Genomic DNA, 12,882 nt, shown 5'->3' on the forward strand with positions numbered 1-12,882 from the left:
TGCATTAATTTGAAAATGAAGTTGCAAAGTTTTATAATCATGTATTTAAATAATATTTTCCTTAAAATATATTATCTTCTAAATGCGCAAAAACCACGGATTTATAAATCCGTGGTAAAAACTGACAAGGCAAATTTGTCAAACCTAAAAAAGAAAAAAATAACATTTCCAAAGATGCTGCAAATTTTAATGCAGAATTGCAAGAAATGTGAAAAAATATTGATACAAAGTCTTTGTAGAATAGTTAACACTGATATTGGTTTTAAACCAGTTTTTTATAATAAGATTAGAAAATTCCACTTCAGACAATAAATGACAATAATATCTAACGTGCGTTTATTACATTTGATTATACAAAAAGTATAGTCATTTATCAATGACTTACATGTATTTTGGGAAAAAAAAGGAAATTTGTAATAAATATTGCATTCATTTGCATTTTTGTTATTTACCCTGAGGCCTCCTTATCAGCAGGAGACCAGTGTAATGAAAACAGTCGCTCTCAAAAAATACCAATACACAGCAATTGCCTCGAGACTTTCCTCTTGTATAAAAACATTCCCTTTATACATTACATTTTTAATGTAGAAATCTTGAATAAAGTTAACAATTTTATTTATTTTATGAAAAATTTTTAATTATGTATATCTTTAAAAAGTATGCAAGCATTTTATGGTTGAAAAACATAATATCACAGTCTATAAAATGTTTTAAAATCAATGAATTAATATTCTCTTTCAATCTTGAACATGAGGAATTGCCTCTTAAGTTATATATTATCACGGATTTATATTAATAGTATATATAGTAATATAAATCCGTGATATCATTATGCAGAATGGCAAGAAATGTGGATAAATGGATAAATATAGAAAATTCCGCTTTAGAGACAATAATATCAGAGACAAAGAAAACATCTATCTATGTCTCTGATAATATTTTAATAATTATGCATTTATGCCTTTATGTTTTTTTTTTATATTTGATTATACAAAAATTATGGTCATTTACTGAGTGCCAACGCCTGATGAATCCCAGGCTTATGTCTAACATGCATTTTGAGAAAACCAGGGAATTTCAATGCATTCTTATAAATCTGCCAAATTGACTGTTCTTTGTTATTTACCCTGAGGCCCTCTTATCAGCAGGAGAGTGGTATATTGAAAACAGTCCCTCTCAGGAAATACCAATACACAGCATGACTTGAGATTTTTCTCTTCAATAAAAGTATTCCCTTTATACAGTAGATTTTTAATATTGAAATCATGAATAAAGTTATCAAAATTATTTATTTTATGGATAATATTTTAATTATTTATATCTTTAAAACATATGCAAGCCCTACACACTTTAATACTAAATTATCACAATACATGTATATTGATTGTTTTAAAATATATGTATTAATATTCTCTATTAATATTGAACATGAGGGATTGTCTCTAAGTCATATATTATAGAAATAATATTTTAGCTTAAATATAAACCTTTCCTTGATTTGATTGAGCTTATGAAAAAAAGTTAATGTTGTTACAAATTTCTTAATTAATTAGGCCAGGATTATCACATTTAATTTCCCATTTGTACACTAGAAAATTGAAATACATAGCCATTAAAAAAAACCCTTTAAAATCACTTATTTAATTATCCATTACGGAGCATTAAATTAACCTTATTAATTCTATAAATTTGAATTTAAGGGGTATTATTTTACACTTACAGTTAGATACTGGTTAATAAAAACATGTTACAATAAATAAAAAAAATTTTTAAGCTTTACTAAAATGTTAAAACAGCTGATTTTAAAATTTACTTATTTAGATTCATGAGTAGGCCATATATTCCCAAAGTTTTTTTTTCTTACAGCAGTTTAACAATGGATGCCCCCTGTCACTTGATATGCAATTATCCAATAAACCATTTAGTTGTCACCTTCCCTGGCAAGCCTGGTCATATGGTCTAGTGCACTAGTAGTGCACACGGTGTGCACTTCTAGTTCAGCTCTAGTGCACTAGAAGTGCACAAGGGTGGGAAGTTTAGTGTGAACTCAACTGTATACTGTGTTGGTGTGACGTAAAACCCAAACGAACAAACAAAACTAACTTATTCTAAGGTGGACAGTTCTATTATACAAACAAGGACTGAGATGGTTAGATATTTCCACCCATTACTCTTAAAGAATACTGAAAGAATACTTTTAATCATTGAAAGTTTTCATGTTTGTGATTTTCTGGTCAGGATTTACATTTACAATAACAGAGAAAGAGTTATATAATTTTATACATTTCTTTTACAGTGGTTGTTCAAGGCTGACAAGAGCTGAGGTTGCTGAACTGAGCAGATAAGGTCCTTGAAGAAAATGAAAATAAACATTGAAAAAATGGACCCAAAAGAATTGTTATGACTGACCTTTGTAAAGTTTATTGAATGTGACTGTTGATTTTTATTTTCAACAAGCATGTATGTGTAAACATGTGTATAAAATGCCATTTGAATGTGTTCATGTTGCTATTATAATTAATTTGCATTTCTTTTTGGATGGTGGGGGTGGGAGCATTTAGATGCCCTTGTTTTTCTTTCAAATACAAACATTTTATGATGCATGCCTCCAGATTAGTGAACAAATTTCAACAAAAAAAATATAGGGCAAGATATGGCTGAATTAATTGTTGTACTGTTTTGCTACATGTTTACTGATGAAATAAGGGCTTTGTTTGCATTTTTTTTACCCCCCCACATAATTGTAGGGGGCAATACTTGTTTAACTTTGTTGCATTGGTCAAGTTGTTGTTTTGTCCGTCACCGTCTGTCAGCTGTGACATTACGCCCATCCAAGTGTCAATGGTGAGTGCACAGGTAAAAGTCAAAATACCTAAACATTTTGCCATAATTGTGTTCAATTTTATATTTTACTATGCAAAATAATAATCTAGTGACCCACAGATAATAATTAATATGACATGAAAGTAATTAAAAAAAAAAATTACATGGCATTAGATGTATGTTTATTTGTTAATGAAAATTATTCTACAGATTAAATTTGTTATATTTTGGCCTCATAGTGATGTTTCTTTATTAGTGGTGCTAAAATTTCATTTATTTTGTTCATTGATTACAAGCATTTATTATACAATTATACCTACTATTTCATTGCAAAAATATTTACAACTCTTTATGTTCACCTTTCACATCTGAAATTATTACTTATTTGCCAGTCACATTGCCTTGGTGTTGATAAACTCAGAGGGAGGATTTCCTGATTACCAGGAATATTAAATGTCAATTATGAGATGATATTCCAATGTATTTTTTCTTCTTTAATACTGCGTACCGTATATAGTTATTACTAATATGTCTTATTGTCAGCCTCTTGAGAAAAAATATATATACTATGTAAAAAATTGTCAAGAAAGAATATTTTGTTAAAGCCCAATAGTGGAGTTCTCATTAATAAAGAATGAGAAAAAATAGCTTACCATTACATTTTTGATTTACATGTTCATATTATGCATGTATTTGGGTGCGGAACTTCTTTTAAGAATGGTTTAATCAAATAGACATGCATGTATACAATGAGGATGGACCATAAACAATATATGATATATACATTTATTATATAATTATAAATGAAATATTGAGGGTTTTTTTCTTTATTTTCATTTTGTGGTATGAAAATTATCATATTTCACTCTTAGCTACCACAACTCATGAAATATTTATTTTCATACCACTCTATGAAAATTAATCCAGTATTTATAATAAAAAAAAATTTGAATATCCTCAATTTCTGTAATATACATCTCTGATGGTATGGAATGGAGCAATAGCCATATGTAGGCACAATTATAACACAAAAAGTATTGATTTCTGTTCTAAATATTGAAAGGAATTTCCTTTTGAAGTATTTAAATCTTCAGATTTTCACACCTTTTGGTGAAGTATTATCCATTTATCAGGATTAAAATAGTTTATTTGATTACTGTAATGAAGTGATGATAAGTGATCTGACTGTTGTGATTGGTCCGTATTCTTCGTGACGTCATTTTGTTAAAGAATATATTCATACTCTTGTACATAAATTTGTTACTTGTTTTGATGTTTACTGAAATAAATATGTTGAAATATCAGCTTTTGTTTGTTTACTTTCTTTTCACATCTTCTTTAACCTCCAGTAAAACTTGTTTTGGTCAAATGACGTTGCTATGACGTCAGCAGTGTCTTCAAAAAGCAGACAACGCATAAAGGCATTTGCTTAAACATCCAGCATAGTCCATTCATGACAAACTTAAATATTGAACAAACTTCAGAACATGTGTTGTCTTTTAAAAATTGCTGATTATGACCACTTGCAAAAACTGGGGGAAAATCATTTTCGGATGATTAAAGTGGTCAAATTTCGGAAAAGATACGAAAATTAATGAAGTTAGTCCTTTGTTATCCGACCAAGATTATTTACTGTTATAAGCCGGTTTTTTTTTCAATGGGCAGGTTTGCTGCTAAAAATGCTAGCATTAAAAAATAACCCGCCAAAATATTTTATTTAGGGATCTACACGATTGTATACATGTAAACGGGGAAATCCAGCTTTATTGAGAGGGGCTTTAAAATTTTGCTCAATCACATTGTACAAAGGGTAGCGGTCAGTGTTTGTTGTTATGCTGACCGTAAGGTATTACTCTCTCACCTTGTAGGAAACCGTGTGTCTCACATCTGATTAGGGACCAATTATTACACAATTTAGGGTTCCCTGTTTGTATAATAATATTAATATCTCTATTTGGTCTCTCCTACGATATGCTTATTCAATACCTAGTATGCCTGATGATCTTGCATTGTCTATAATTAACGATAAAGACAACTAATGTCAGCAATAATTTAATACGAGCCAAGTTTATTCAGAGACATTAAAATAATATGTCAATGTCTGGTTCAATATAAATTGAATTTACCATTTTCGTATCTTCTCGCGCATTCTATCCTCATGTCCCTCGTGTAAGCTGTCTGCAAAGCGCTCGTTTAAAAGACATTTATTTGTAATAAAACTATTACCAAGATGCACAGTGTGTTGTTTCCCAAGTTTTTTTTATTCTATATAATGTACAATTTAAATATTTGAATTTGTACGCTCGAGTCGAAAGCATGTACATCGCTTGGGTACCGGCTTGACAAGCGCTCCACGCAGAGCCGGGAACAGAACGCAAAATTTACTTTCATCAATTATCATGGATGAAAGGATATGTCATTGTTTTTAACTATACGTTTAAAGAAAAAACTTTAAAAATGTTCTTTTGAAAAACCCAACTAGCTAGACCTTAGATGTTTAGCATGAAACATCTTCTAATGGTTGTCTACCAAGTTTGTTCAAATGAAAGCCCTGGGATTTAAACTGGCTCTGCTCCAGGGGCCTATATACAGGTGAGTGACTTCAGGGCCATGATGGCCCTCTTGTTTTAATTTTCACTCTTGTCTTGATTAAAGTATCAGTTTGCATAGGATAACACTTTCTTTAAGATTTTTATGAAAATTTTAAAAAGCATTTTTATTAAAGGTTAATTAAACATGTAAAAAATATCAATCACTCTAATATTATTTATTTTGTTTATTTAACTGTATGAAAGTTACATATATATTTTAAACTTCTTAAGATTTTATAGTCATTAGTGTTCAAGGCAATAAGAATATAGCCAGTTATTGAAATTAAAAAAGGGAGTTAACTTTGATCAAACTTAATTATGGCATAGCTTGTACACCATACTTTGAATGAGAACTACTTTGTAAACAAATGTTTTATCAAAAAATGTTATTCAAGTGATTGAAAAAGATATCATTTTATCATCTTTTGCAATGGATTTATTTTGAAATTTCTTCAAGACTTCATAAAACAAGCAGTGGACTTTATCTTTTGTAAAAATTAAAGAAGGAATTAATTTTTTCAAGACTTCATAAAACAAGCAGTGGACTTTATCTTTTGTAAAAATTAAAGCAAACAAAATCTTTGATATCACAACAAACAGATATTTTGTAAGTTCGAATTTTTATGTTTTCATAGTGTTTTAATTGATTTATTTCTTCAATTTTACCATGAATCCAAAAAGAACAACCACACGCGTACATTCAGTTATTTTTTATTCAAATCGATTTCAAACAAGTATGTTCTTTATCAGTGAATAAACAGGAAGTGAATTTTTTTTTTTTTTTCAATTTTACTACCAATTGTATTGTAATTATTGTTTATTGTAGTGAATAATGTTTTAGTGTAGAAATTAAGACATTGTTGCATAAAAACTTAATATCATGTACCCCAGCCACTTTCAGTTAAATTAGTAAATTGATTAACCCTTAATTGTATCATAGTTTGGAGACCTTTCTGTTGAAAATGTTAAATCGCATACATATACATGCACAGTGCGTTAACTGGAGTGCGGGTTAGTTACCCGCACTCCAGAACATGCCCATTGATTGGCTCATTTTTGCTGGGGTTTACATATTGTGACGGCAGAGAAAGGGAAAGTGACAGAAATGTAATATTCAGATGTTCGTTCATTGGTTCATTTTTGCCGGGGTTTCATATTGTGACAACAGGGAACATGCTTTTATGTTTGACTATGATACAAAAGAGAAAGAACACCAAAACACTCGGCAATCTGATTAATACGCGGGGGCTACGCCCCCTCGTACAAATCAGATAGCCTCGTGTTTCGGTGGTCTTTCTATTACTAATAAGTCATAGTTCCCAACTGAAAATTCTATCAAGTAACCATATTGAATAAATGTCATGTAGAATAAATTGTATATCTAAACTCATAAGAGAATAAATAAAAAGTGATCTGGAGAAGAAAAATTTGTGGGAATTTGGAAGAAACCCCTGAAGGAAATGTTAAAACCAATGTAAAACTTTCTCTCAAATCCCTTTCAAACAATGTACAACAATTTTGGACATAAAGCATATGATAACAGACTCCACAGAAACAAATGACAACCAACATTAAGTATACTTTTCCAGCAACTGACGAACAATGCATGGGGCGTCCGTGGCCGAGTGGTTAAGGTCGTTGACTTCGAATCACTTGCCCCTCACCGCTGTGGGTTCGAATCCCTACAGGGACTTTGGATTCTTTCATGTGAGGAAGCTATCCAGCTAGCTTACGGAACGTCGGTGGTTCTACTCAGGTGCCCGTTCGTGCCTGAAATAATGCACGGAAGGGCACCTGAGGTCTTCCTCCACCAGTAAAGCTGGAACGTCGCGATATGACCTATACTGTGTCGATGTGACGTAAAACCCAAAACAAACAAACAAACGAACAATGCATTGTAAAATGAAGGCATAAGGCTGGGGCGAGTATCCGACTATTCGGATAATCACAATCAAAATAAAAAATCGAGTATGAATATTCGTCAACCCAGAGATCGTGGATCGCGATCTTATTTGTTTATATAATTTCACTGTTTCTCACACTATTAAAGTCGCAAAAAATACCATTTTACTATGAATTATACGACGTTTACTTAAATGCAATTTGCCAAATTAAGACAGGAAGTAAACAAACAAATACCATGATGATTCGCTAGGAAGTCATTAGTTTCGAAAAAGGAATAACTTTATCTTTATTGAGTACTATGTGTTTAAATGAAAATAAATAAATATTTTTAGTAGTCGCTGTATATAGATTTATGATAACATGACATCTATCGAAGAAGGTTTTATCTTTAATAATCCAAAATTTGCGAAATTCTCAAGTTAAGTCAACGTGACGTCTGCAACAATGGCTGAAAATGAGTCGCGCCACTATAAAATTCCACCAACAAAATTTACTTCCAATGTTTGGAAACATTTGTCTTCTCATGAATTTGTTGTACCAGTACGGTCAGTTCACGGTGGTATGTTTCCCAAACGGCCTTTTCCCCTTTCTTTATTGAAATACCAAAGTATTACCAACTTGCTGGTGGAATTTTTTATATCGGCGCAACTCCTTTTCAACCTTTAAACCTAGTGTATATTTGCATGTATGTTTAATGTTTAGTATTGTTTAAAGAAAAATAAACATGTTTTCAGAAATTATGTTCATGTTTTTATGGGTGTCTTGATGATAAAACATTCATGGTTTGATTTGTGAATCGCAAATGCTGAATCGTGGATCAGATCTCCACTTATCAGACGATCCACACCCCTAACGCGTAACATAACAAATAAATCGACCCATGACACAATTTACATAACAATTTACAACAACTAATAGCCTCAATAATAGCCTCAGAAAAAGTAAAGCTACATGTATTGATTTCATTAAATTTTTTAATATTTACTAATTGATTTTTTGCTGTTATTTTAGGAAATTCCATGTGTAGGTGATCTCAGATTGTTAAAGAAAACAAACATGTCAACCATTGAGGAGATGAAGATCCAAGGGATCCGGAGCTTCAGTCCTGAGGAAAAACAAACTATTCATTTCAACAAGCCTCTTACATTGATATTGGGGCCCAATGGGACAGGGAAAACTGTATGTCTCTATTGATTATGATTAAATTTGTATGCTTGCATTATATCAAATTAACCCTTTAGCTGCTAGAGGATTAATTTCAAAATACCAGAGTATTTGCTGGGGAAATATAGAATTTATTAAATTTGGATCATGTTTTCCCCCACTTCTAAGTATTAAGAATATGTTGCTAATATTAACATAACCAGTGATTTTTCACCTTTTTGTGTCGCCTTGAAAAAGGCGACATATAGGGGTTGCTTTTGTCGGCGTCGTTGTTGGTGTCGGCGTCCCCTTAAGCTTGTCTGGAGCATGAGTCAGTCATTATAAGTCGGATTGACTTCAAACTTGGTATGCATGCTCCTTATAATGACTCGAAGTGCAGTGCACAAGAACCGGTACTCTGCACATCTTATTTTTGGAGTTTTTGCCCTTTGTTAATTTTCATACTTTATTTTTGTCCGGGCCATTTCTCCTAAAGTATAAAATCTATGGACTTGAAACTTCATAGGATGATAGATCTCATTAAGAAGAAGTGCAGTGCACAAGAACTGGTACTCTGCATTTCTTATTTTTCGAGTAATTGCCCTTTGTTAATTTTCATACTTTATTTTTGTCCGGGCCATTTCTCCTAAAGTATAAAAGCTATGGACATGAAACTTCATAGGATGATAGATGTCATTAAGAAGAAGTGCAGTGCCCAAGAACTGGTACTCTGCATTCTTACTTTTTGAGTTATTGCCCTTTGTTAATATTCATTTTCATTTATTTTTGTCCAGGTCATTATTCATAAATTATAAAAGCTTTAGACTTGAAACTTAATAGGATGATAGATCTTATTGGTAAGAAGTGCAGTGCACAGAAACTACTGCTCTGCATTTCTTATTTTTTGAGTTATTACCCTTTGTTCATTTTCAAATTTCAATTTCTCCTAAACTATATTGTTCACAAAGCGACACATCCAACTCGCAGAGTTCTAGTATAAACCAATGAAAGACCTCTATTCCGAAATTTTCTGAAAAATCATGCAGTTTCCCAAAACTCTGACCTTACACCAGATTTTTTACTTCCAAAATTAGAAATTAAGGCTCATAGTCTCAAAATACTGATTTATTAAGAATGTGTAAATTTAATTAAAAAAGCTTAGTGACTTATGTTTTCAATTTCAGACTATTATTGAGTGTTTGAAGTATATGACTACAGGTGTCATGCCACCAGGCGCCACAAAAGGAGGAGCATTTATACATGATCCCAAGGTAAAAATCATACCACCTTAGTTCAGTAAGAGATAATTCCTTTTGAATCTTTGCGCTAAGTTGACAAATAATTAATGTTTGTGATTAATATCCTTTTGGTGTAAAATCATTATGTGCCAGCTTGATTGAGATGAGATCTACAAATGAATTTATATTAAGTATCTTAAGATCATGTGTGTGTCCATTTATTTATTAATCATATTAACCTTTAACCACTTGATGGAATAAAAGAGCCTGGTGGCTATATACCTAATGGTAGGTCAAGTTTTAGCTCACCTGTCACAAAGTGACATGGTGAGCTTTTGTGATGACGTTCGTCCGTCATCCATCGGGCGTCTGTCCATCCGTAAACTTTTACTCCTCATAAACCACTAAGCCAATTTCATCCAAACTTCACAAGAATGTTCCTTTGGTAGTCAACTTTAAAAATATTTGGCATGAAACATCATCTAGTCAGTGTCTACCAAGTTTGTACAAATAAATGCCCTGGGGTCAAAATTGGCCCCGCGCCAGGGGTCATTGATTTTTCTTATCTGTATATACAGTAAAACTTTGGTAAGTCGAAGATGAAGGGACTTGCGTAGAAACTCCAACACATCGGGACTTTGACTCATGAATAGGTCTCAATTTGGTGACAAAATATCGAGCCGTTTATGTATACAAGCAAGTTACAAAAGGCGTAATAAAACGAAAGGGAGATCACTTACCCAGGTTATAGTATATATATATCCCTGTGTGATTATCACGCGACACCGGGTCAAGAAGTTCTCAAATGAAAGTAGTTCTTATTGTTTACTTTCAAATACCACTACAGCTATATAAATGGTTACAATTAAAACACTTTATCACACATTTAAACGCAAACAAAGGCTGTTAGAACACAAGGCTATGTAATTAACACCTGTCATACAAGTTGATCGGAAATCATCTTCGCGGCTAGAAAAGGTGTGAAAAAGTCTCGAGAACGGAGTTGTCAAAATAAGCGAAGGACTTCAACTTATTTGTTGTGAATTGTACTTGATTTATTCTATACGGACCTCTAAAAAAGTTCAACACATCAAAAAATTTGACACATAATATTTCGACTCATAAAAAGGTTTTTATGAGGAATATATAGGGAAAAAAATCAGGACTTTCATTTTACTTTGACACATCAAGAAAATCAACTAATCAAAGTTGGACTCATAGAAGTTTTACTGTAGTAAAAACTTTAAAAATCTTCTTTTAAAGAACCCAAATAGATAGAGCTTAGATATTAAGCATGCAACATCTTCTAGTAAGTGTCTACCAAGTTTGAACAAATAAAAGCCCTGGGGTAAAAATTGGCCCCGCCCCAGGTGGTCATTGATTTTTATAGTCTCCGTCCGTCCGACCTTCCCTCCGTCCGTCCTTCTGTCCGACATTTTGGTCCGGAGCATATCTCAAAAAGTATTTGAGGTATCAACTTGAAACTTCATAGGTGGATAGACCTCATTGAGGAGGAGTGCAGTGCACAAGAATGATAACTCTACTTGCATAATTTTTGAGTTATTGCCCTTTGTTATTTTTTGTCCCCCGCCTTTTCGAAGAAAAAAAGGGGGATATAGAAATAGGCTCCGTCATTTATGAACGGAATTTGAAATAACTTGGCACAAATTTTTATTATAATAAGACGATGTGTCATGCACAACAACCAGACCCCTACCTCCAGGGTCAAGTTGCACTTGCTCATTCAAGGTCAACAGTGTCTATTTGAGGGTATATGTCGTGTCTGGTCCATAACTTTCTTCTCTATGAAGGAATTTTGTAAATACTTGCCATAAATATTCACAATAATCAGACGATGTGTCATGCGCAAAAACTGGTCATCTACCTCCAAGGTCAAGGTCACACTTGGAGGTCAAAGATTAACATAGTCTGTTATAGGGTATATTTTGTGTCCGGTCCATAACTTTTTCATAGATCAAAGGATTTTGAAAATACTTGGCACAAATAGTCACTATAATAAGACGATGTGTCATGCGCAACACCTGCATCCCTACCTCCAAGGTCAAGGTCACACTTAGAGGTCAAAAATTAACATAGTCTGTTATAGGGTATATTTTGTGTCCGATCTAGAACTTCTTCATAGTTCAAGGGATTTTGAAATAACTTGGCACAAATAGTCACAATAATAAGACGATATGTCAAGTACAACACCTGCACCCCTACCTCCAAGGTCAAGGTCACACTTAGAGGTCAAAGGTTAACAGAGTCTGTTATATGGTATATTTTGTGTCCCGTCCATAACTTCTTCATAGATCAAGGGATTTTGAAAATACTTGGCACAAATAGTCACAATGATAAGATGATATGTCATGCGTAACACCTGTGTCCCTACCTCCAAGGTCAAGGTCACACTTAGAGGTCAAAGATTTACAGAGTCTGTTATAGGGTATATTTTGTGTCCAATCTATAACTTCTTCATAGTTCAAGGGATTTTGAAAATACTTGGCACAAATAGTCTCAATAATAAGACGTTATGTCATGCACAACACCTGCTCCCCTACCTCCAAGGTCAAGGTCACACTTAGAGGTCAAAGCTTAACATGATAGATTTTTAAATTACGTGTTTCATTTTATTTTTTAACAAATTTATTGTTGCATTTGCAGATCTAGCATTGATCATTATTTTGGACTGAATGTCCTGAGATCCATACCTCAATCTTTTGAAATAGCACAATTTTATGCTTCATATAAAACTTCCCGAGGCCGGGGACGTTGGTAACTCTGTTTCAAATTCTTGTCAAAATAAATTTTTGTCCAGAGCATAACTCGAAACATCGTCGGATACCCACGGCCGAACCATTAACATTTATCTATGATTGCATGTTATGTGACATGTTTATCAATCGTGGGTATCCGACGATGAACTCAAAAAGCCTTTGAGATATCAACATGAAACTTCATAGGTGCATAGATCTCACTCAGGAGGTGTGCAGTGCACAAGAATGATAACTCTACCTTTCATAATTTTTGAGTTATTGCCCTTTGTTATTTTTCATACTTAATTTTTCACCTGAGTGGAGCATAACTCAAAATGTGTTTGAGATATCAACATGAAATGTCATAGGTGGATAGATCTTAATGAGGAGGAATGCTGTGCACAAGAATGATAACTTTTCCCTATA

At 32.8% G+C, this 12,882-nt stretch overlaps 2 protein-coding genes across 4 annotated transcripts in view; both read left to right on the top strand.

Annotated features, from left to right (window-relative positions):
* LOC132721555 (DNA repair protein RAD50-like) overlaps positions 1–2,352 on the top strand; it is a 50,263-nt gene extending 47,911 nt beyond the window's left edge. For all 3 annotated transcript variants that reach the window (XM_060705879.1, XM_060705881.1, XM_060705880.1), the window contains one exon: positions 2,297–2,352. In XM_060705879.1, coding sequence (XP_060561862.1) covers positions 2,297–2,345 — 49 coding nt within the window. In that variant the 3' untranslated portion in view covers positions 2,346–2,352. The remainder of the gene's footprint in view (positions 1–2,296) is intronic.
* Positions 2,353–5,698: 3,346 nt separating this feature from the next.
* LOC132721542 (DNA repair protein RAD50-like) overlaps positions 5,699–12,882 on the top strand; it is a 115,490-nt gene continuing 108,306 nt past the window's right edge. Inside the window, exons 1-3 of the mRNA XM_060705863.1 lie at positions 5,699–6,021; positions 8,331–8,498; positions 9,647–9,733. Coding sequence (XP_060561846.1) covers positions 8,376–8,498; positions 9,647–9,733 — 210 coding nt within the window. The 5' untranslated portion in view covers positions 5,699–6,021; positions 8,331–8,375. The remainder of the gene's footprint in view (positions 6,022–8,330; positions 8,499–9,646; positions 9,734–12,882) is intronic.

This window comes from Ruditapes philippinarum, unplaced genomic scaffold (assembly GCF_026571515.1).
Source record: "Ruditapes philippinarum isolate M1 unplaced genomic scaffold, ASM2657151v2 ctg455_1_1_1_1, whole genome shotgun sequence".
Lineage (NCBI taxonomy): Eukaryota > Metazoa > Mollusca > Bivalvia > Venerida > Veneridae > Ruditapes > Ruditapes philippinarum.